This window comes from Drosophila subobscura, chromosome J (assembly GCF_008121235.1).
Source record: "Drosophila subobscura isolate 14011-0131.10 chromosome J, UCBerk_Dsub_1.0, whole genome shotgun sequence".
Classification (NCBI taxonomy): domain Eukaryota; kingdom Metazoa; phylum Arthropoda; class Insecta; order Diptera; family Drosophilidae; genus Drosophila; species Drosophila subobscura.
The window spans coordinates 9,007,787-9,030,455 of NC_048532.1; the positions used below are offsets into that span (position 1 = coordinate 9,007,787).

The 22,669-nt window shown below is 46.4% G+C and overlaps 6 protein-coding genes, 2 long non-coding RNA genes and 3 other non-coding genes across 20 annotated transcripts; 7 read left to right on the top strand and 4 right to left on the bottom strand.

Moving 5' to 3' along the window:
• Nucleotides 1-625: 625 nt before the first annotated feature.
• On the bottom strand, nucleotides 626-1,679 carry LOC117893846. The gene is made up of 3 exons (XR_004648821.1): nucleotides 1,600-1,679; nucleotides 1,178-1,516; nucleotides 626-1,098 (listed from the first exon to the last, which is right to left on the bottom strand). It is a non-coding gene; the product is annotated as an uncharacterized LOC117893846 (long non-coding RNA).
• Nucleotides 1,680-1,844: 165 nt separating this feature from the next.
• Nucleotides 1,845-4,416, top strand: LOC117894891 (WD repeat-containing protein 78). The gene is made up of 4 exons (XM_034802174.1): nucleotides 1,845-2,326; nucleotides 2,377-3,827; nucleotides 3,887-4,102; nucleotides 4,159-4,416. The coding sequence occupies exons 1-4, from the start codon at nucleotides 2,144-2,146 to the stop codon at nucleotides 4,385-4,387; spliced, it is 2,079 nt and encodes a 692-aa protein (XP_034658065.1). The 5' UTR covers nucleotides 1,845-2,143; the 3' UTR covers nucleotides 4,388-4,416.
• A 187-nt stretch (nucleotides 4,417-4,603) lies between these two features.
• On the top strand, nucleotides 4,604-5,836 carry LOC117894892 (ras-related protein Rab-34). The gene is made up of 6 exons (XM_034802175.1): nucleotides 4,604-4,876; nucleotides 4,933-5,034; nucleotides 5,093-5,157; nucleotides 5,209-5,342; nucleotides 5,397-5,622; nucleotides 5,680-5,836. Exons 1-6 carry the CDS (start codon nucleotides 4,638-4,640, stop codon nucleotides 5,736-5,738), a joined length of 825 nt encoding a protein of 274 aa, XP_034658066.1. The 5' UTR covers nucleotides 4,604-4,637; the 3' UTR covers nucleotides 5,739-5,836.
• LOC117894893 lies at nucleotides 4,979-5,750 on the bottom strand. The gene is made up of 3 exons (XR_004648892.1): nucleotides 5,664-5,750; nucleotides 5,390-5,601; nucleotides 4,979-5,315 (listed from the first exon to the last, which is right to left on the bottom strand). It is a non-coding gene; the product is annotated as an uncharacterized LOC117894893 (long non-coding RNA).
• A 347-nt stretch (nucleotides 5,837-6,183) lies between the features above and the next one.
• Nucleotides 6,184-7,705, top strand: LOC117893932 (60S ribosomal protein L23a). The gene is made up of 3 exons (XM_034800715.1): nucleotides 6,184-6,312; nucleotides 6,719-7,098; nucleotides 7,171-7,705. The coding sequence occupies exons 1-3, from the start codon at nucleotides 6,282-6,284 to the stop codon at nucleotides 7,558-7,560; spliced, it is 801 nt and encodes a 266-aa protein (XP_034656606.1). The 5' UTR covers nucleotides 6,184-6,281; the 3' UTR covers nucleotides 7,561-7,705.
• A 230-nt stretch (nucleotides 7,706-7,935) lies between these two features.
• LOC117895902 lies at nucleotides 7,936-8,032 on the top strand. The gene has a single exon (XR_004648977.1). It is a non-coding gene; the product is annotated as a small nucleolar RNA Me28S-Am2634 (small nucleolar RNA).
• A 141-nt stretch (nucleotides 8,033-8,173) lies between these two features.
• LOC117895900 lies at nucleotides 8,174-8,269 on the top strand. The gene has a single exon (XR_004648975.1). It is a non-coding gene; the product is annotated as a small nucleolar RNA Me28S-Am2634 (small nucleolar RNA).
• A 132-nt stretch (nucleotides 8,270-8,401) lies between these two features.
• Nucleotides 8,402-8,496, top strand: LOC117895901. The gene has a single exon (XR_004648976.1). It is a non-coding gene; the product is annotated as a small nucleolar RNA Me28S-Am2634 (small nucleolar RNA).
• Nucleotides 8,497-8,545: 49 nt separating this feature from the next.
• On the bottom strand, nucleotides 8,546-9,714 carry LOC117893931 (telomere length and silencing protein 1 homolog). Its single transcript, XM_034800714.1, has 3 exons — nucleotides 9,527-9,714; nucleotides 8,864-9,474; nucleotides 8,546-8,804 (listed from the first exon to the last, which is right to left on the bottom strand). The coding sequence occupies exons 1-3, from the start codon at nucleotides 9,646-9,648 to the stop codon at nucleotides 8,650-8,652; spliced, it is 888 nt and encodes a 295-aa protein (XP_034656605.1). The 5' UTR covers nucleotides 9,649-9,714; the 3' UTR covers nucleotides 8,546-8,649.
• Nucleotides 9,715-9,835: 121 nt separating this feature from the next.
• LOC117895276 (serine/arginine repetitive matrix protein 2) lies at nucleotides 9,836-21,190 on the top strand. Of its 9 annotated transcripts, none has more exons than XM_034802806.1 (11): nucleotides 9,836-9,990; nucleotides 10,074-10,380; nucleotides 11,049-11,150; nucleotides 13,529-13,906; nucleotides 13,971-14,033; nucleotides 15,373-15,535; nucleotides 16,914-16,984; nucleotides 17,047-18,874; nucleotides 19,916-20,109; nucleotides 20,181-20,390; nucleotides 20,961-21,190. In XM_034802806.1, exons 2-11 carry the CDS (start codon nucleotides 10,142-10,144, stop codon nucleotides 21,142-21,144), a joined length of 3,432 nt encoding a protein of 1,143 aa, XP_034658697.1. In that variant the 5' UTR covers nucleotides 9,836-9,990; nucleotides 10,074-10,141; the 3' UTR covers nucleotides 21,145-21,190. The 9 variants fall into 9 exon arrangements, with proteins under 9 accessions (XP_034658697.1, XP_034658700.1, XP_034658698.1 ...); XM_034802809.1 differs by adding an exon at nucleotides 12,722-13,433 and having other exon boundaries at nucleotides 11,049-11,149; nucleotides 17,047-20,109; XM_034802807.1 differs by lacking the exon at nucleotides 20,961-21,190 and adding an exon at nucleotides 20,503-20,732.
• Nucleotides 21,191-21,702: 512 nt separating this feature from the next.
• LOC117895281 (peroxisomal membrane protein PMP22) lies at nucleotides 21,703-22,662 on the bottom strand. 2 transcript variants are annotated; one of them, XM_034802816.1, is made up of 4 exons: nucleotides 22,646-22,662; nucleotides 22,339-22,451; nucleotides 22,007-22,265; nucleotides 21,703-21,950 (listed from the first exon to the last, which is right to left on the bottom strand). In XM_034802816.1, the coding sequence occupies exons 2-4, from the start codon at nucleotides 22,425-22,427 to the stop codon at nucleotides 21,726-21,728; spliced, it is 573 nt and encodes a 190-aa protein (XP_034658707.1). In that variant the 5' UTR covers nucleotides 22,428-22,451; nucleotides 22,646-22,662; the 3' UTR covers nucleotides 21,703-21,725. The 2 variants fall into 2 exon arrangements, with proteins under 2 accessions (XP_034658707.1, XP_034658706.1); XM_034802815.1 differs by lacking the exon at nucleotides 22,646-22,662 and adding an exon at nucleotides 22,583-22,602.
• Between the last annotated feature and the right edge of the window lie 7 nt (nucleotides 22,663-22,669).

A 22,669-nucleotide genomic window follows, 5' to 3' on the forward strand; every position in this document is an offset into this window, starting at 1 on the left:
GCTTGGCGTTTAAGCCAGTCTGGGCCCTGCTACTATCGTGCTCCGCTGCGGAGCTCCGTGGTACAATAAAAAATGAAAAAGAAAATATGTTACACCAAACAGTTGCGCCGACTGCGGACTGCCAGCGTCGCCGTTGGCGTTTACGTTCCCGTCCGCGTCACTGCCGACGTCGCCCAGCGCACATTGGGGCCAGTAGAGGCATTAAACAGGTGTAAAAACTTATGTGAATGAATGAACTATAAAGAAGAATGCAACTTAAGGGCACGGCCCAACCTGATAGGCCCGATCGAGATGAACCATAGACTGAACATAAATGTTTATGGGTTTGGAGGGCGTGCGGGGGACAATTAGATGTTCGTAAAAATATACTTTATGAACGTGTTTAGGAGGATGATCCCAAGATGTGTTGGAATGGTTTGTCAATTATTTCCAGCAATTAATAGATAATATAACTTACCCCCTTCAAGTTACCAACTGCAGTTTTTCTTCTACTTCCATTGCTGTCGGTGGTCTGCGGGTCAAGGAATGAAAATTTTATAAATTTTCAGTCATTTATAACACCTCATTACCAATTAAAACTTACCTCAAATATTATTAAATCTTAATACAAATATTTCCACATTTATTCAGTGTGTGCACGCTGGCAACAGTGAAGTCTCCGTTGCTGCCGACGCTGACGTCACCGCCAGCGTTGCGTTGCGTTGGTGGCGGTTCAGTGAATTTTGCCGACTGCATTGTTACTGCTGCCTCGGCTGTCGTCTTGGGCTGTGGGCCAAAAAAATGTGTAACAACAACAGGTGAGCGCTGGCTCGTGCAAAAGTTCATAATGCACGCAAAGCTGGCAGTCGGATAGTCGGGAAGCGTTTCTGGCTTTTGTTGCTCTTGTTTGCCTGCACTTTTATTGCTTAACGCTTTGATGCGTTGACTGAGCTGTTCCTGCCGCCTGCTGCTAAGCTGACCAGACCAACATGCACTGGAGAGTGGAGCCCGAAGCCCCCATGCTGGAGTAAACTTCTTCCTCATCATGCGGACGGTTGGCTCTCTATTTGACATATTGCACTTGGCTCACCGCTGCCGGTTCGCTGCTTCTGCCGCAGTCTGTTCATTAAGCGAATCAGCGTAGCGAAGCATAAAGGCAAATTAACATAAAACAACTTCTTTTTCGACTTCTACTTACAGATATGAGTGTGCACATGTGTGTGAGTGTGTGTGTGGACACACATCAAAGTACTTCTTCCTCTGTTCCATCTTTTGGCCATTGTCAGCCGCTGTGGCGGAATTAAAGACCCTTTTTCTAATGCCTTGGTCCGGGCAAATTGCTTTGGAACGCGTCTAATTGGAATACAAATTTCATTTGAATTGTTTTTTTCTTTGCTTTTTGGCCTCTGCTTTTTCGAGTGGAGTGTAGAGTGTTTTTCTTGCGACAGGTCAAAGCACTAGCAATTTTTCGTTCGGCTTCGCGCGGAAATTTGTGTAGTGGTCCATTCACGGTAGACGGTAGATGGTGTTGTTGTGACTGCAGCCATGTGAAACGTGGAAAGGAAAGAAATTAGGAACGAAGATAGGAAGCGGTCATTTTGATTGGATGTGTCAACATACGTGTTATTTGGGGTCTGTCTGGATATTTCATATGATCTTTTCTTGGAGAGTATTTTTGTTGAGCAGTTGAAATTAAAAAACTGTTGATGCTGTTCTTGCTGTTGTCCATTCACAATAGATCAAATGCAGTCGTGGGGATCGCGTTAAGGATTATGAAAGAGGAAGAGAGAAATGTGCAAAACGGTCACTCTATGGCGGTTGGCTTACAAAATTAAGTTTAAGGATCTTCCCTCCCAAATATGCATATTTAAACATACAAATTTATTAAAGTAAGTGTATCCATACATTGTAATCATTCCACTGCCACTTTCCAACCTCTTATTATGCATCGTGGTTGCGTGCTTTTGAAAATGCTATAAATATTTATGGATGCACCACCGATAGATGCTGTAATGTGTAAGATGGCTAATGAAATTCCATCTTGCAACAGGCACAATGCAATCGGCGCGTGGTAGTTGTGGCAACGATGCGTTGCCATGTCATCATCCACACAAACAACTTGAGGAAGCGCCAACGCTGGTCTGAGCTCTCCCATTAACAAAAAATGTCCCGCACACTGAAGAAGGATTATCGCACTGCGGATTTCGAGCAGCTGAGCCGGGAAATCCGTAATCACCCGCTGATGAGGACTTCCGTGGCGGAGCAGCAGCAGATGCAGAAACTGCGTACGCCCGAGTATCGCACCAAATGCGTGATGCGGGCTTCGCTGGACGACATTGCTCTGGGGGTAAGTGGAAAAATCGCTGAAGGATAGCCTCACCCTCAGCTCCATTTCAGATCAATCTCTACAAGCTGCATCTGGGCGAGGAGAAGCCACAGCCGAAATCTATCCCAGAGACTTATACTCCTGGCTCTGCTGCTGCACCTTCGGAAAGGTCCCGCAAGTCGGCCAAACCAGCTGCCACGCCCTTCATTAAGGTGCTGCTGCGCAAGACGCCCACCGTGGTGTTGTTCGAGCGTCACAGCATGACGGCCCTGGCGGACACCGAGGAGGGTCGACTGGTGCTGGAGGATAATCTGCGGTACGAGGAGCTGCTGGCGGGCACGGACAAGTCCCGACGCACCGTCGACTCGGACACTCAAACCATTACGGCGCTGAAGAAGTCGCGCCTGGTGAACACGGAGCGCCTGACCACCGAGCAGATAGGCTCGTATGTGTCCAACTTTGAGATGTTCGACACGTACAAGGACCTGGAGGCGTCCACGACGAGTGTGCAGGTGCAGGGCGCCCAGAACATGGAGGTCACAACATACCGCGTGGGCGGTGTGGACCAGTTTGTGGCCATCAACAGTCTGCCCAACTTCAAGCTGGCCCTCATGCTGACCATGCGCATCCTGGCGAGCAATGTGTACGAGCCGCAGCAGCGGCGATACCGGAACATGTCGCTGCCCGATCCGCTGGCCGAGGATGTCAAGTTCAAGTACCGTTTGGGTCTTCTGTGGCGCCTGAGTTCACCCTCTGCGCTACCCAAGGCCCATCAAGCGGTGAGCGACGTGAGCTTTTGTCCCAGCAACGGCGACATTATGGCCGTGGCTTATGGCGTCTATAGCCATGCCAAGATGTCCCGCTTGCCGCGCTGCGGCTACGTCTACGTGTGGAACATCAAGAATCCCGTGAATCCCGAACGCTGCTTCAACTACGAGGTGCCAGTGGTCACTGTGGAGTTCTCGCCATCAGCTCCACAGCTGCTGGCCATCGGCCTACATGATGGCAGCGTCGAGGTACGCAATATCTCGCAGCCGGAGCAGCCGCCGCTGGCCATTTCCCATCGCAGCACTTCGCCGCACTTTGAGCCTGTGACGGCCATCAGGTGGATTCGGAAAGCACCCGATCAGGTGGGTGGCCCGGCCATGATTACACCCTTCCTGGCCATATCCCGGGCGGGCGCCGTCACCAAGTATCGCCTGATCAGCAGTCCCCATCTGCTGGGCTTCGAACAGCAGCGTCTGCAGCGAGCCGAGGGTGAGCTGGAGGGCATTAAGATCGATCGTCCGGTGCCAGCGGCCTCGCTGCTGGCCAATCGACATCCGCAGTGCCTCGAACTGGTGCTGGATCCGGTGCAGGCGGACATCTACTATGTCCTCACAGACGAGGGAACGCTCTACAAATACTCCACCAACTATCCGCTGCAGCATCTGGAGCAGCGGCAGGTGCACGATGGCCCGGCCATGGGCATGGAGTTCTCGCCGTGGTCCCCTAAGATGTACCTCACCTGCGGCAGCGACTGGTGAGGCGTGAATCTCTGAAGTGATCTTCCGACTTTGCTTATTTTGGTTTCTGCCTCAGGTGCATACGCATTTGGCTGGCTGGCATCCTCTCGCCGATCATCACGTTGCGCCACCATCTGTCGCCCGTGCACTGCGCACGCTGGAGTCGCACCCACTCCACCATATTGGTCTCGCTCAGCCGCAGCACCGTGGACATTTGGGATCTGCGCAACAGCACGCTGAAGCCCGTGTCCTCGACCACAATAGATGCCAACATCTTCTACACAACTTTTCGGTGCGTGCTTTAAAAGTTCGTTGAATTTGTTCATTGATCGATGGATGATCTTTTAGTTTTGCCCACTGTGGTCGCTCTTTGGCGGTGGGCAATGAGGCTGGTAATCTGCTGATGCTTTCGTTTGAGGACATGCCTTTTCCACCGCACTTTCAGTACAAGCAGCTGAAGCGAGCCATTTTCAAGGCGCTGGCCATGGAACCCGATCTACGGCAGCAGGTGAAGAGTGTCGGCCACTTTGGCTATCCCGCTGGCAGCAAACAGCCAAAGGCGTATAATTATGAGTGAATAAAGAAGCTCCCATTTGTAGCATTTGCCTTGGGTTGCCATGAAGTAAGCCTCGTTTTGGTTGCTCTTATCAGGCACCTACCTGCATTTACAATGCAAATCACAGCTCGGGGTGTAAGATAGCCACGAGTACCTTGAGCATATCATAGGCACCAAGTTCAAGCGGCGTAGTTTGTGGTTTTGTGGCGCAGTCGATGACGATAACTGTGGGCTGTCGTCGCGCTGTTTAGTTGAAATAGAAACGTTAACAATGCCTCAACTGCTACGGCAACTGCCCGTTTCTCCCACGGCTACAATGCACGATCCACGGACGACAATCCGAAACCTGCCACCGGCCTACAGTCCCGCACAGACGCCGCTTAGCAGAGAGAAGGATTTTGCCCCACAGGTGCGCTATCATCTGGAGCTGCCACACAAGCCAAAGTTTCGGCCCTGCAAGGTCATCTTTGTGGGCGACTGCTCCGTGGGCAAGACGGCCATAGCCAATCGGTGAGTGCAGAAACAAAGTCCATGCCATGGAAGGTGTTCAATCTTTTGGTTTTTAGCTTCTGCTATGACAAGTTCCAGTCCAACTACAAGGCAACAATTGGTGTGGACTTTGAGCTGGAGAACTTCAATATCCTTGGTCACAATTACTGCCTGGAGATGTATGTGGGGCACCTCTCCCCTGTCGCTCCTTTATTTAAATTTCTGCTTCGTTTCCAGGTGGGATACGGCCGGACAGGAGCGCTTCAAGTGCATCGCTGGCGCTTATTATCGCAATGCAAGTGGTATGTACAGAAACCCATAATTTACTGCCTTTAAGATCGAACTTCCTTTAGTTATTGTGGTGACCTATGACATGTCGAGACGCGATACCCTGGAATCGGCCAAGAAATGGCTGGCCAGCGCACTCAACTACAATACAAGCCACAGACCATTGGTCTTTCTAGTGGGCACAAAGGCAGATCTCTTGGTGAGCAGAACTAAATTCTAGTACAAATAAATAATAATAATATTTACCTCAAAGACAAAGGAGGAATTCATCCGAATGGAGCGCTTGGCGGGCATGGCCGCCGCCGAACTTCAGGCCGAATATTGGTCCGTTTCCGCGCGTTCCGGGTTCAAGGTGACGGAACTGTTCCAACGGCTTGCTGCATTGGCCTTTGAGGAGGTGGTGAATCAGCAGATGGGATCCCTCAAACACACAGCACGGGGGCAAGCGACGCTGCCATCTGTGAAATCGCAAACATTTGGTAACAATTTTCATTTAAACACAACAAAGCATTGACCTTACTATATTATTCTTGCAGATTTACGTAGCTATTTCAGCAGTCGCTTCTCAAGACAAAAAAGTGGATGTGCTTGCTAGCCCTTAGCTTATTTAATTAAAACTTATTAGATTACAAATTATAACTGACCGCTGATTTATCGATATAATAAACCGCACGCCCCTAAAAAGTATACCAAAATATACCATCTCATTTAAATAATATACCCTTGTCCAGAGCTTCGCTTCAAAATCTCAAGATGGAGCCACGTTTCGAATCACACTCTAACATGAAAATCTGGATATATGCAATCTTTAATGCCGGAATATTTCAAAGTTTCTCGCCAGCCCTTGTTTTCATGTAAAATTATATTTAAATAGAGTACGAACATTTAATAATGTTTGTCTCTACTGAATTAATTTTAACAGCGCGATCGTTTTTGTTCTGTTGCGCGCACAAACGTTAAGTGCTGTTAAGCGCACAATTTAGCGTGCTGTTAAACGCAACATTAAGTGCTGTTGCGCGCAGCTAGAGTGCTGTTAAGCCCACATTTTGAGCGATCTGGCCGCGCTACTGTCAAAACACGCTTCCGCTTTTTGACAATCGCCCCTCGGTTTTCCTTTTCATTTCTTTTTCTCGTAGAAATGCCACCCAAAAAGCCAACCGAGAAATCCGGTAAGGTTTTTTCATATAAAAATCAACTAAAAATGTGTGGATTATTCACCAAAAGCAGCGCAAAAGCAAGGAATATAATCAGAAATACGAAAATGTGCATAAAATTACGAATTTATGGCAAAAATGAGTTGAAATGTATCGCCATGTTTTCGCCACGTGCGGTGTGGCTGCGTCCAACCACGGCAAACAATGGACAAAGTGTATGCGAGCTTGCCCAGTGATTGTAGTGCTTGCTAAATTTGTTCAACATTAATTCATAGTGTAATTGCTAGCAGAAATTTGGAATAGACCACGACAACGCTTGCTTCGGTGCTGATAGATGATAGATCAGGCTTAACCTAACTTTGTGTGTGTATCACATTTGGAGATGTTTACTAATCAATACAATTTGGTGTTCTGCTTGCAGCCAAGCCTGGCGATAAGAAGCCAGAGCAGAAGAAGGCTGCGGCGCCAGCTGCTGCCAAGAAGGAGGCACCAGCGGCTGCCAAGCCCGCTGCTGCTGCTCCCAAGAAGGCGGCTGCTCCTGCCAAGAAGCCAGCTACCGCTGCTGTCAAGAAGCCCACAGCCGTGAAGAAGCTGGCAACCAAGGCCAAGCCAAAGGCCAAGGATGCTAAGAAGAAGCTCGCTGCCGGCAAGAAGCCACAGTCGGTGCTGGCCAAGCTCTCGGCCAAGGCTCGCGCTGCTGCCAAGGCAAAGAAGGCAGGCAAGGTTGGTGCTAAGCCCGCCAAGGGCACTGCTAAGGCCAAGGCTGTTGCTCTGCTGAACGCCAAGAAGGTCCAGAAGAAGGTGAGTTCGTTAGAAACATTTACTTTTGGTCAACTTTTGGCTAAACCCCCTGCTCTTTTCTGAATTTTGTAGATCATCAAGGGCGCTTTCGGTACCCGTACCCGCAAGGTCCGCACCAACGTGCACTTCCGTCGTCCCACGACCCTGAAGCTGCCCCGCAACCCCAAGTACCCCAGGAAGTCGGTGCCCACCAGGAACCGCATGGATGCTTACAACATCATCAAGTACCCCTTGACCACGGAAGCAGCCATGAAGAAGATCGAGGACAACAACACCCTGGTCTTCCTTACACACCTGCGCGCCAACAAGAACCACGTGCGTGCCGCAGTGCGCAAGCTCTACGACATCAAGGTGGCCAAGGTGAATGTTCTGATCAGGCCCGATGGTCAGAAGAAGGCTTATGTGCGCCTGGCGCGCGACTACGATGCTCTGGATATTGCCAACAAGATCGGCATCATATAAACAAGCAAAGTGTGGGGAACGTGCATCGCGTTCTACATTTCTACATAGAATTGTGTTCTATAAACAAAATAATAACTAAGCTGACAGAGCGAGGATGAACGTTTCTAAGTTGTCGTCTGGGTATAATAAAAACCACTCAAAAAGATACCATTCACTTGCTTCATTCTGGGTCTCTGTGGGTTTTCTTATGTTTTTCAGAGATTAATTTCAGACATCAGCCTGGAGCCCCCCATCAACAAAGGTGAGTTGTTACCCGAACCTAATTATTGTACCCATTATTAACAATATATTTCTTTGCAGATGCATTGGGAATAACCTATTCTGATAAACCACCACCATAAAAGGTAATTATTTAAGAGTTTCAGCAACAGAGAATATATCCCCTTTCTGATGATTTATCGTAGGAATCTCACTGAGCTTCAGTCATTCGTTGCTTTGAAATCAATTTAACTTTCTGATTATTACCAATAGTAATAACAAATTGATTTTGTAATTGTGCACCCATCTAATTAAAGAATTTTCTATTTCTTTTAGTTCTTCCAAAGTTGTTCCTTGGCATCCAGACGTTTCGTTTCTAAAAGGTGTGTACTATGCCCATTTAACATCCATAGAAAATGTTATGCTATGATGATTTTACGAGTAGGAATCTCACTGAGCTTCAGTCATTCGTTGCCATGAAATAAACTTAATCTCTACTGATTCTATTATTTGCAATGCAAAATTGTTTTATGTAATTCCCCATCTAATCAAAATATTCTTTCTAGATTACAGATTCCCCAAAATGTGACTGCTTGGATGGAATATCTCCCAAAAGGTGTGTAAAGTTTAAAATATCCCATTCATTCGAATCTTTGTGATGATTTTACGAGTAGGAATCTCATTGAGCTTCAGTCATTCGTAGCTTTGAAATTAATTTCTCTTACTGATAAAATGTTGTAACCTATTTTAAAGAGCTTACGAGAATTATGATGACTAATCAAGGTTGTTTCTTTTTTTCAGGTGACTGAACACGCAATTCTTCTATTTCGTTATAAATATAGTTTGTAAATTATTTGGACAATAAAAGTTTTAATTGAAACCATTTTACCTTTAATATCTGCGGAATTGTTTCCTGAACTTGTCGTAATGATAGTCATCGGTCGCACGCTTTACACCATTGGGACCTGTTTGATTCGAGGCTGTTTTTTTGCCCTCCCTCTCCTCACGTTTGCGTCTACGCTGTTCGCTGTTCTCCTCGATGTTGACTGCATTCAATAGCCAGAGATTTATATGTGAAGTTCAATCGAAAAAGATTTGTACTTACAGCGATTGTGCTGCATAAAGTTGACAGCCATATTCGTGGGCACAAACTGCGAAGGTCCGTCCTTCTTGTTCTTGGCATCCTGCAATAGCTTCTGTTTGGCATCCTCCGTGGCCTCAATATTGCAGATCTTGGCCTGAATGCCCAGGTCTACCTCGGGAATGCCGTTTAGCATTTGATTGGACAACATCTCTTCGGATCTGTGCGTGGACGATTGCCGCAAGTGGTCAGGCAGGGCATACAGTGCCGCGTCTTCGGGTGTTAGGTATTTATTCACATCGTCGTCGTTGTCTGCTGCATCTGTGCCGCCGCCCTTGCGTTTCTGCAGCTCTAGCTCGATGTATTTCATCATTTCTTCGTCTTCATCACGCTTGTTCGTCTCAGCGGAGAACTGTGTGCCAATGCCCACATCGTAGGGATCTTCGGCTTCCTTCATTTTGCCAGATTTCAGTGTCGCCATGTTGACCAGGCCACCAGTTTTCACATTGAAGGGGTCCTTTATGGCCAACTCCTCCTCAGGAGCGATCTTTTTGCCGAGCGCCAGACCCACAAGGCTGACACCATTTGGACGCTGGCGCAGACGTTGGCGCTCCTTAATCTCATCCAGGGTTATTCTGGGGAGGAATTAACATTGTAGCCGAATTGATTTTTGATGCTTCTACTTACTGTTCCTCTTTTTCCTCGTCATCGGAGCTCTTGCGTTGTCGCAGATTCTTGCGCGAGGACTTCTTGAAGACTACCTTTGTTGTCGAGGCCTCATTCTTTGTTTTATCTTCTGCATCGCTCATATTTTTGTTTATTTTAGTTTATGTTTGTGAAAATGCGATTTGTTTGTTTGCTTTTATTGTCGCATGCTCGATACCCGCTATCGATATGTCCGGTTGATATATTTTTTATCGATAATGACAGCACTGCATTTCTGGGAATGTGTTTTTTTTTCGTCGGTATATTTTGAATATTATATGGTATATTTATGATGGTCAGACGGTATCTTTAATCGGCCACACTGTATATCGAAGAAAAAAAGCGCCGGAATTTCGCAAAACTATTTTTTTATGTGCCGCAAATTGTAGAAAAACTTAATTAAAACTGAGCCTTTACTCGCATGCGTTGCAGTGGACAACAAAGAGGTGTGTAGAAGCACCAAGTTTGTGCATTGACAATTCTGCCCACATTGCAACTAAAATCGATTTTGTCTGTATGCAAACTGCAGTATTGGTGGAGCACTAGGTACCCCCCCGAGGACATTGATGCATTGATAAACAGCTACAGTGAGGCATCATGTACAACGGCATTGGCCTGACAACCGCCCGTGGCTCCGGCACCAACGGCCACGTGCAGCGCAATTGTGCATTCGTGCGGCCGGGCAAAAAGGACAAGGACTATCGCTGCGAAGATGACATCAAAAAGTTGGACGCCCAGCTGAATCGTCCGCCCAACAAGGAGATTCTTGACCATGACCGCAAGCGCAAGATTGAAGTCAAGTGCTTGGAATTCGAGGAAATACTCGAAAAGCAAGGGTAAGATTAAGTTGATCTGATCCATATGCCATGTAAGGCAAGGGGTATGTAAATGAAATCCCTAGTTATATAAGGCCGGTGGCCCCAACGCATATGCAGCGCTGCAAGTCCGACCAACCTTGCATCGCTGGTGATGCTACTACTTCTGTTTATGTGTCCGCTGCTTGGTCTGTTTATTTTCCTGCTCTGTTTACGGATTGCGCCTGGTAGCAGCGTCGACGTCTCGTTTTTCTCGCCACGAGTGCGCATACGCACTCTCGCAACCACCAACCCCTACCATGCGTCACATATGAGCACTGCGACGCTCTTCCGGTGTCCGACCCGACACCCTACCTAAGGCCTGGGCCTGGGCCAGTCCTGCCCTGGTGGTGAAAAAAAGTGCATTTCAGTTGTAGAGATTATTTCGATAGAAGACATCCGCGTGTCGCGTGCCGCACGGACAAACGTTTCAAACAATCTAAGAATTCCCATGAAAGTTTAATTTTAAATGTAGTTCAGACCTTAATAATAATGAAATGAAATAATACCCAAAAGCCTTATTAAGTTAAGAATTCATCAAAGAATTCAATCAGTCTGCGTGTAAATCAGTCTCCAAGGTATTTTCTTTTAAGAATTTGTACTGGCAAAAAGTTTCTGAATAATAACGTATTGCTTTATGATCCAAACAGACGCACACCGGAGGACATCAAGTCGCAAGTGGACTCGTTTCGTCAGAAGTTGGTGGGACAAGGGAAGACAGATGCACCAAAGGATGAGTTTGGACGCGTAGCGTGAGTAGTATATCCATCCAGGCTTATGTAATTTAAACAAAAACTGGGCCTAGTTGACAAATCAATAAACGGTTAAATAAAACGCTTGCCACAATCTCGGCCAACGACAGCTGTAGCCCCCCCAGGCAGGCAACGTGCGCCTCGCCATTGCGCCGCTGGGTGGTGCGCACAGCATGTGACCGCCCACCACGTCAGCCCTCCTGCTAGTGGTCCATGCTGGCCAATCGGCGTCGCGGTTGGTATAGAGAAAAGGCTGCTGTAAAGATTTTGGGGATGCTCGCTCCCATTTTCAGTTACTTGAAGTCTTCCAAAGCCAAAGCAACATGGCTGCACCGCTCAGGAATAATTAAATAACATTTAAAATAGATAAATATTATTGAATTTATAAATATTAAAAGGAAATATAAGCAGCCAAGAAGTGTCCTTGGGCATGAACACAAGCACAAGTGAACATATGCAATGGCAGTGCTGCAGAGAGGCCGCCACAGGATGTCCGAAAAGATCCCGACACTTTCACGCCAGGCTCGGAAAAAATCAATAAAAATGAGCCACCCACAAGCCGCCGCCAGACCAGAGATGCAGCCATAAGCCGACGCATAATGAGAGCAAAGCAAAACACAAAATATAAAATAGAGACACCGAAGTAGGGAACCCTCTCCTCTGCTCTGAGGCAACCCTTCAAGTGTGCAACGAAAAAAGGAGAACAGAATGCAGCAACTAAAAGACAGCCAAATGGTGGTGGCAGTGGTGGTGTCGTTTTCGTCTTCCACCCCTAAAGCAGCATTGCGACCCACTGTTCAGTGGATTAAAGGCTCAAGTCGTCGGATGTCGTGTGTGTATTATTCTAGTGGTTGTTGCAAGTGTTAGGTGGACCCCATTACAATATGGTGTTGAGGCAGCGGCAGAGAGACAGCAGAGAGCAGAGGCAAAGGCCACACTGATGCCAAACTAAACGAATGCAACAAATCACTAAATAAGTCTTCCAAACGTAGCCAGTAATTAATTAGTCGTCTAAGTCGTGAAGTGGAGTCAAGAAGTGCGCCAAGCAAACGGAGTGAACAACCAGCAATGCATTCAACTAGCATGCAGATAATTATATTAAATTAAATCTAATCAAATGTCTCCTAAACATAATACAACGTCTTCCATAACGTTTAGGATAACACACACAAATTAATATAAATTGCATTCAGATAATAATGCATGGCACAATGTAGCCCAAATCAAAGAAAAGCTAATCCATCGTCTTCCAATAACCGATGAAAATATATATCTATTTTTGTACCTATACAAGAAGTTTAAAGAGTCAATCCACTGTCTTCCAAGCATCAATGGATAAATCATAAAATAACAAAGAAAAACATCTATATAAATATTAAATAAATAAACTAAACGCGTATAGAAACGAATTAACATTCGGGTTAAATCCACTGTCTTCCATAATAAAACGTGGAATTTAATACTACTAAAAAAATACATATTTTTACAAATTTATAAATACTAAAATACATATAAAATAATAATATTTAAGCCATAAATAACCCCAAAAATGCTCTCTTCGGAAATCTATACCAATACGACAACCTCCACGGCTATGGCAGCGGTGGGGATAACGTCTGCTGCTGCCTCAGTGGCAACCACAACAACAACAACAGCCACCACGTTGCAAGTGGTGAAAGCGAAAAAACGCCGCAAGCGTCGCAAACGCGCAGGTCACGCAATTGGTGCCGCCAAGACAGTTGCCGCAGCCGCCACAGCCAGCCATCCCAGCAGTCCTCATACCCACACCCAAGCAGGAAGCGTTTCCCTACCGACAGTTAACGGTGGCAGGAAGTGCAAGGCCCAATACTTCCAGCACGACAATCGGGAGTACTTGGCCAAGTATGAGAGCTTTCACCTCACGTCCCACCACATGGCATCGGGAGCAGCTGCGCTGAACTATGCGGCGGTGGCAAAGAAGTTCAAGCCCTTGCGGCCGGCGTTGGCAAGCGGCGCCAAGAAAACCAGGCGACCAGGAATGCCCAGAAAGGTGAACCCTGAGTGCGCCTGCGCCTGCCAATCCGCAGTGACGGAGCCGGCCGCGGAGCCCAGCCAGCGAACAGCTGCTTCCACGCACCAGGTTCTGCCACTGTCCACGTCACAGTGGGGAAACGGAAACGGAAACGCCAACGCAAACGCAGCAAAAATCAATCTCGATGGCCAGATACTGCTCGAGCTGCTGAAGCACTCCTCGAACACGTTGCTGGAGACACTGCTCGGTGCTGGCAGTGCTGTGGCATCGAGGTAGCCCCCACTTTTGCACATCCATCATGATTTGAGCCTTAAAAATGAGTTCCTAACTTTTACTTAACGCATTTCCTTGTTGTTTTCGATTGCAGTGCTCGCGACACCCATCAGATAGCCGAGGCACAGCAGCAAAAGAACGCCAGGCTGCGCGAGGCCTTCAACATATCCAGATACTTTGTGGAGGGCAGCAGCTTCGACAACGATCGCAAGGCAAAGGAGGATCTGGCCAAAAGCGTGGCTCTGCAAAAGGAACTGGACGCCCAGCGCGAAAGCCTGGCAGCGGCGGCGGCGGCTGCGGCAGCTGCTGCAGGCAAGGACAAGGAGACAGGCAAGCGATATGCTCTGGTCCGTACACCATCCCGAGAGCGTGACCGGGATGGCGAGGGCCGTGAAGCTGCCGCTAGTGGCGATGAGCGCGAGCATGTCTCAAAGTCGGACAAGAAGAAGCGCAAGAAGCGCGCCAGAGAGAGGTAAGTAATGGAAATCAGATCAAACAAAAGATGATACTTAAACTTTAACTCTTATGTTCATTAGCTCTGCCAGTCCTGAGCGCAAAAAGGACAAGAAGAAGAAGTCAAAGAAGCACAAGAAAGAGAGGTAAGCAATAGACTGAAGTTCAGTTCCTGCAGATACTGCGGCCTTCAAACAGTTGTAGCTCTCTGTGTTAGTTTTGTCGTTTCTTTCGTTGCTCCTTGGTTGGACTCTACAGTCATCAACTTTTTCGGTTTATCCTTTAACCCCTTATCGTACATAGTCCATAGTAAACTGTAAACAATTTGTGCCTAGAGCGTGACAAAAAAACAAAACAAAAAACCTAAAACCAAAGAATCTTTTGTAACTATCAAACTATCAAATTGCTTAATACATTTTGTGTTTTTCGTCTCTACTCCTTCTTTTACATTGCATTTGAAACCACAAAAGGGACTCATATGAGAAAGAAAGTAAAAAGAAGCGAAAAGTTATGTACAAATGAAATAAACACTTAGTTATAAACGAGATCCAACACTTACTTACACACAAAACACAACACACACACACCTACACCATAAGAACCAATTAAATTGAACAATCCAATCAATGAAGTGAAATGAAATGAAGTAAAATTAATATGAAAATGTGTTTCAAATGCGACTCTCTGCAATATATACTTACTTCGATATCCTAACATTTTGCCAAGACAATCTTTTATTTGAATCTGTGTGCAGCGGGGAGTGAGTAGATTTATCAGGGATCTGATTTACTATTGATGTATGTATGATGGGTCGACAAATAGCTAACTCTAATACACAAACCAAACCATCCAATCCATACTAATCTCCAATCCCACACAATCTTTGCATCATTCACATTTTCCCCAAAAAAAAAAAAAAATATAAAAAAACTCTGCCCGGCGGTAAGTAATAATTCGATTCTACAATTCTTAACAAAACTTTAGTTGCCAAAAAGAACAACCTCTGCATTGCGAGCAAAAAACAAAAAAAAATAAGAAAAACTAGAATACAATAATATACATTACAAATATGATACGATACGATACCATAAAAGATTAAGAGGTCTATCATCTCTCTCTCTCTGTTAAGGAATGCAAAGAAATATTTTTGTGTGTCGCAACAATTAAAAGCCAATTACTTTCTCATCTTTCTTTCTATTATTATGATTACCTTCTTTAATGTTAAGAGCAAATGCAATTTGAGCAGTTTTCGATGAAGGTAAAGCACTAAACCACAAGTAAAACCTATTTCTTAACATTTGCTGCTAAAAACCAGTATCTTGGAGCTGTGCTGTGTGCACCGGTTCCCCCATACCGCCTCGTCCAATTGAATGTGTGTTGTAGCCAGCACAAAAACGTCACTATCAAAGAAAAAAACACACACAATCCCACCAACAATCTAGGAGTTCTACTAATCCCCTGTCCCCACAACGATTCTACTTGCAGTAAGTCCAAAAAGAAGAAGTCCCGCAAGCGCAAGCACAGCGCCAGTGACAGCGACAAGGATAGCGACAAGGACAGCGACGAGGAGGCGGCGGCCAGCAGTGATGAGGAGCGTGATCGCGATCGTGAGCTAAAGAGCGCACGCAAGAAAGCCAAGAAGGACAAGGTATGCATGAGCTGTGTCTGAGGAGACCCAATAATGTCAGAAAGTACTAGCGATGAGAGCGACGAGAACTGTGTCGCTGGGTGTGCATGTGTCGCTGTGATTCATAGAATATACGATATATCCCATACATTAATACAATATACTCTACCTGTCTATCTCATGAACACTTCTAATGAACTCTTACCTCTAACGCTGTTTCTCCAACTATTTCTCCATACAAACAAAATCAAATCAAATCCATTAATGATGTAACATATATTTACACCGACTAATCAAGCAATCATTACTTCTGACCAAACAACAAAAAATATATAATTATCTATTCCAAATGGAAGTACAGGCCTGGCCTCTCCTCTCTCTATAAAATATATTTATTGAAATATTTATTACCTATGATATGATGATAACTCTCGTTTGACTTTTCGTTTCGTTGTTTCAATTGTTCACCAAAATATTAAACATGCGCCATTTCTTCTCTTGCTTATTTACTTCTTTTTCCACCAAAATGAAAACATTCAATAATAACGATTGACAAACAAAATAACCACTCAGTGCTTACTGAACTATATAAATCCTGCATATAAAACGTTAACGTTGTGTATCCTATAAATACAATTAGTAATCAAACAAACAAAAATACAAATCAAATCAAATATCACCCAAAATATTGTCGAAAGGTAAAAAGGCTTCAAACGCATTCACAATCTAGTATAATTTTTTTTTTATTTATTAATGGATTACATTTATTACATTTTCCTTTCTATTTTTGCCTAAAAGAAAATTATTTAAGAGAGGCTATCCACAAAATTCTAAAAGTGTGCCCAACGCTGTTCTAACCCTAATTCAATCTGTTCTAAATTTCATGATAAATGGATGGCCTCTTTTCCCGTATTATGTTTTAACATTAACTCTTAACGATTTTAATTTCACATGTAGCTTGTGTTTTCTTTTTGTACTCCCCAAATTTTAAATCCAATTAGTTTAAGTACAATTTTGAAGAAAAAACGAAAAAGAAATTTATATTTTGTTTATGAAAACCCTTGGCGCTTCATTGTTATAGGATAGCTTTCAATGGCTCTCTTGTAGTTTTGTAAGTACTTTCATTTGACTGTTTTTCCTTAAGATACTAATACTCCAACAATCATATGATACCTAGTGTGAAGTGATAACGATAAACGATAAATGAACCAAGAATACGTTAAAAAAAGAGCGAAAATGTTTTTGCACCAAAACCGAAACGTCATATGTCTATCATGCGCCATAATGAATGATCGTTCTATATGTTAAATATACACATATATTGCTAAAAGTTAGACTCTTGGCAAGATCTCATACCAAGCGAACGATTATTAACAATTTGCACTTTTCTATTATGCAGAAAAAACGCGAGAAGAAGCTTAAAAAGAAGTCACGCGCCCGTGCCAGCTCCTCGGACTCGGAACGCTCCAAGTAAGTTTGAGAAATGTTTCAACATTTTACTTTAAACTAATTCAAACATTTAATTCTGCCAGCTCTCCGTCGCGTAGTGAGCGCAAAGGCAAGAAGTCGGGCAAAACCCGCGGGCCAACAGCTACCAAAGCTGATGACAATGGCACATCGCGGGATAATCCCTTCCGAAGTCGGTCCCGCGAGCGTCGCAGGGAATTAAAGCGGCCCAACGAATCATCAGGCGACGGGCGGAAAGAAAAACGAGAGAGCAGCGATAGCCGCAGCCGACGTCCCAAGTCCAATGATCGGGCGCAAGTCACGCGGACTCCGCCTCGCAAAGAGCCGGAAAGGAAACGCGAACGCTCTAGGGAGAAACTTCGATCAAAAGAAAGACAACGATCAAAGGAGAGAGTTCAATCGAAAGAGAGGCCGAAATCAAAGGAGAGACAGAGGTCGAAGGAACGACAGCGATCAAAGCAGAGGCAGAAGTCGAAGGAAAGACAACGATCCAGGGATAGGCTCCGCTCCAAGGAAAGACAGCGTTCAAAGGAAAGGCTACGCTCTAAAGAGAGGCAGAAAGATAGGCAAGGATCTAAGGAGAGACAGAGATCTAAGGATAGGCAGAGGTCCAAGGAAAGACAGCGATCAAAGGCAAGAGTTCAGTCGAAAGAGAGACTGCGATCGAAGGAGAGAGCGCGATCTAAGGATAAACCACTGGCTGTTGAATCCAAGCGAGACCGGTCAAAGGACCGCCAACGATCAAAGGAGAGGAAGCGATCGGTCGAAAAGGCATCCTCCAAGGAGCGAGATATGTCCAAAGGCCGGCAAAGATCCAAGGAGAGACAGCGCTCGAAAGAGAGACGACGTTCCAAGGACCGTGGTCAGAAATTTAATGAGAAAAGGCGCTCCAAGGATCGACAGCGATCAAAGGATCGTCAACGATCCAAGGAGCGACAGGGACTGGTACCACGCCTAGCCGTGTCCAAGGAGCGCACCCACAGGCGGGAGGATAGCGATAGGCGCCAGCGTTCGACTTCGGCCAAACATCCATCCGAAATCCGCAAGCCGACTCGCAGTTCTAGATCACTTTCCCGTTCCCGCAAGCAGCAGTTGCCGCCCGCAGCTGTATCTAACAGCCGACGCAGTCATTCCCCAGAGATGCCACCCAAGAAGACTGCGGCACCGGCATTCAATCCCTTCAAGGCTGCAGAAGACACTGTAAACGATATACTGGGCACCAAGTCGGTGATTGTGGAACTGGAGAAGACCAAGCGCAAGCGGGCAGTCTCCAGCTCTAGCTCGGCATCGGGGAGCTCCAGTAGCAGCTCGTCGGCATCTCGGACACCTTCGCCGAAGCCCAAGCCTGGCAAACTGCGACGACGCAGCAAAACACCCGATCCGATCAAGAAGGAGAGGAGTCCCAAGCGAGAACGTCGTACACCGCGCCAGAGCAGCGTGAAGCGCGAACGATCCAGCACTCCGCAGAAACCCAAGACAAAGAGTAAGGCAACCACACCCAGCCCGAAGCCGACAAAGCGACGCTCACGCAGCTCAACCTCTTCGGAGTTGCGCTACTCGCCAGCAGAACGTCATCCAGAGCGCTACCAGGACATTATCCAAGACAAGAAGCGGCCATCGAAGGCACGCGACTCTACCACATCGAAGCCAGCGCCAGTGGTGCGCCTGAGGGCCCAGAGCGATGATGGCAGCGATGCCGATGCTAGTGGCTCGAATGTGGATGCGGCAGTACTTGACGAGTTTCAACAGAGCAAGCAGGAGCGCGAGGAATTGCAGGAGCTGCGAATGCTGGAGCAGCTAAAGTCGGGGATAGCCGCCAAGGCAAAGCAGAAGATCAAGACCATGGAGAAAAACGGAGAGGCGAGCAAGGACTCTGCCAAGGAGGGCAGTGAAGTAAGTGGCAACGAACTGGTGACGGCTACTAAACGTAATTCGCTAAGTGAATTCCTTGTTGCTAACAATGTAACCGCTTTGATTAACCCATTGACAACGACTATGACTACGACAACGCCACCGCCACCCATGGCTGTGATCCTACCGCAGGCACAGCCACATCCGCAGCTACAGGAGCAGAAGCCGCAGCAGCATCAGTCTGTGGAGGAGCTAAATCATAAAAGAGACGGCACCACGACGCCGCCCATTTGCAAAGCGCCCCAAGTGGCTGCCAATGGCGATGCCAAGGGTCCGCCAACAACGAACTTGATAGTCAAGATCCATCAAAGGCCTCCACAGCAGCCGCAGCATCAGCTGCAGCACCACCAGCAGTCGCATCAACATCAGCATCCACACCAGCAGCAGCATTCGCATCCGCACCAGACAAAGCGAATCTTTCACAATCGAACGCTGAACAATAACCCTAACAGTAGACATAATACTAACAACAACAACAACAGCAGCAACAATAGCAACAACATTCATGCATGTGGTGGTGGTGTCCCTCATTCCAATAGCAATCCCGGCATGCTGCCGTTTCTGGCCGGCACGCCGGGCACCTACAACCGCACAACGAACCGACTCAATCACGGTCCGCTGCTGACGGCCACCCACTACAATATATGCAAGAACCATCAGAACAGCATGCAACAGCAGGCTCTGCTCGGTCGCCGCGACCATCAGCAGCAGCATCTGGCGCATGGTCTTGTCTATAACCCTAGTCTCTTCGGTCTTGGGCAGCAGCAGGCATTGCTGGCCGCTGGCGGTCAGCATCATGGACGCCATGCCGTTGGGGGTCTGTTGGGCCTGAGCGGTGGCGGCGGACCAGCTGCGGGCCTGGCCCTGCTTAGTCATCCCCAGCATGCGCGGACCGGTAGCATTAGTTTCAACGCGGCTGCAGCGGCTGCGGCCGTGGCAGCCAATAGTATAAGCTATCATCATCATCACCAGCAACAGAAACCGAAAATTGTAATTAAACCATTCAAACTTCTGGATCCACAGCCCTTAGTTGCGGCACTCGCCGACAGCAGCCTGGTGGACGCCATTGTCTCGAAGGTATCCACGGCAACGGTGGCCGCAGCGGAGAGTGCAGCGCGTCGCAGTCGAAGCCGCTCACGCCGCAGCAGCCACAGTCGCAGCAAGCGACGCACGAGTGGCAGCCATCATCATCATCACTCCAGCAGTCGCTCAAGATCGTGAGTGTCCCCCGTCTCTGTTGTTTTTTTTGGCACACAATAAAATAACACAATTATTTCTTTCCTTACAGACGCTCTAGCTCCAGCAGCAGTGCCAGTGGCTCGCGCAGTTCTAGGTCCCGCTCTGGCTCGCAATCATCTCGTTCCAGCTGCTCTTCGCAGAGCAGCTCGGGCAGCTCCTCCAGCAGCGGTTCAGGCACATCACAATCCGGATCACGTTCCCCCTCCATACCACGGCGTCGGGGCTCACCCAGCTTTCTAGACAGACGTCGCATTACGAGGTAGTTAAGCGGAAGATACAGAACTTTTTAGAATATAAATTCCTTTTGATTTTCTAATTTTTTGTATATTAATATATTTTTTTAATTGATTTATTTACCTAATTTCCCGTAGCCGTCGGCCGCCGCCCAGCACCAGACGCTAGTTGGTTTCCATTGAACCTTTTGTGTTGCATTGAATTTCCCGAACTTGTTTATACACGGCACCTGATTTTATTTAATTGATCTTGATTATCCTTTTTTTTCAGCTGACTCAGGAACTACTTATAATTTGATTTTCAAATTGATTTCTTCTTCCTTTCAATGCAATATATATTTTTGTGTGCTTGTAAAATTGATTTTATCTGATTATTTCTCGTATTTAGCGCAAGCATTAATTTTGTGGACCACGCCAATAAAATATTTCATCACTTAAAGCTTATTGTTTTTTAGGATTTCATTTCTATAATTTATTTTTTAGCGAATTTGTATTGTGTTGATTACACTTTTCAGTTGGTGAGTTGTCAGCAGAGTAGTTCCCTGGTTTCTATTGAAGAAATATCTTATTTAATATATCTCTATTTATATTCACAGTGCTCGCAAGCGGCCCATTCCCTACCATCACAAGGGAGCCGGAGGCACGGAGGGTGCGGGTGCTCCCGAGGCGGAGGATGCGTCCAGCTGCTGTTCGAGCTGCTTCAGTCGGGCCAGCACACCGGCCACACCCATCTGTACTCCTCTGCGTAACAGTCGGAGCCCCTCGATGGCCGCCTTTTGAGTGTTAACCGATTCGCTGCGCAAAATGTGCGGCGAGTCGTGAGCGATGGAAGGAACCTCCTAGTCAGACTTTTAGTCGCCATATGCACCATACTCCTGAAACCCACTAGAATAAGATAGTTGTTATGCCGAAGGACATTTGTTTTACACGCATTCCCCCGACACTTAGTTAGATATTTAATTTCGCAGTCATGTGCCCGGAATTTACTAGTGAAATTATATTGTAGCCTCGATATTATGCCAATAATACTCGTTTGTAAGCCTCTACTCGAATTATTTGCTAATTTTAAGCTGAGTTTTAAAATAAATATATTATTTGTTGCCATCTCGAAGCGAATATGTTTATTTTGTGCACGTAAAAGATAAAAAACGGAAAGGAGTTTGCTGTAGCTTCTGCTTATCTGAAGACCACACACGAATCACACCAACGTATCGGACTCGCAATAGTTTTTGCCATCTACGTTTGAACTCAGCAAAGATAATGCCTTGGAATTAGTCCAATCGTAATCTAGTTGGTAATCTGAATATTAAACTAAAGCAACATAATATACTTGGAAAGTCTTGGTGTTAGCAGTGGAATGTTTATTTGGACTTCTCGGCAGCCTGCTTATCCGCGAAGCGTCGTCGCTTCTTGGCAATGTAAATAACCCAAATGAAGGATATTATGGCCGTGCTAATGGAACGGAACATGGGCGGCACATAGGCAAAGTTCAGATACACAAACAAGGACAAGTACTGCCAGTTGGCCTTCAGCAGGGGCAAATATAGTTTCTCGACATTCTTAACAGCCGTGCCGTGGGAGTTGCCCTGGAAAAGATCAGGTGTAATTAACGAAGGGACCTTTAAAAATGAAGACTACTCACCTCGAACACAGACAGGAAGTAGAGCGAAAGCGCCTGGTAGATTGGGGCGTAGACTAGTCGTTCAGACAAGAACAAAAAGAATTTCCTGAATCGCAAATCATGACTGAACAGACGCTCCACGGTCTGATAGAAGTAGTGGGGAACACTTCCACCGAAGAGCAGTCCAAACAGGCCATAGGCAAAGACGCTGTGCTGGTTCAATTTCTTTGCCCCGGCCAGACGCTGCGATGTCACATTGGCAGAGGTGGCCAAAATGCACCTGAAACATGTCGACCCCGTTAGATGTAAAGTGGTTTATGTGGGCCGGAGAGGGCGATAAGCGTTGTACTCACGCCGTTATGGACTTCGTGCGAACCGGATGATTGAAAAGTTGCTCCAGATAAGTGCCAAAAAGCGAATAAAGTGGCTTCGAGAGGGCCATCTTAGCGTTCTGCTGCTGCTATGCCTGGAATCTGGAATAAAGATTGAAGTTGTACTATACAATGCAGATTTCCGCGGGTTAAAGTGCAAAGTGCAACTCGAAGAACTGATAACACACACAAAAAACCGGTTTAATTCCCAGTGCCCCAATTTTACCAAAAAGACCAAACTGGTGGAGCGTAACTAATCGACTGGGAACTGGGAATCCACAATAAGCACCTGTGGATTTTTTACTTGCATTAA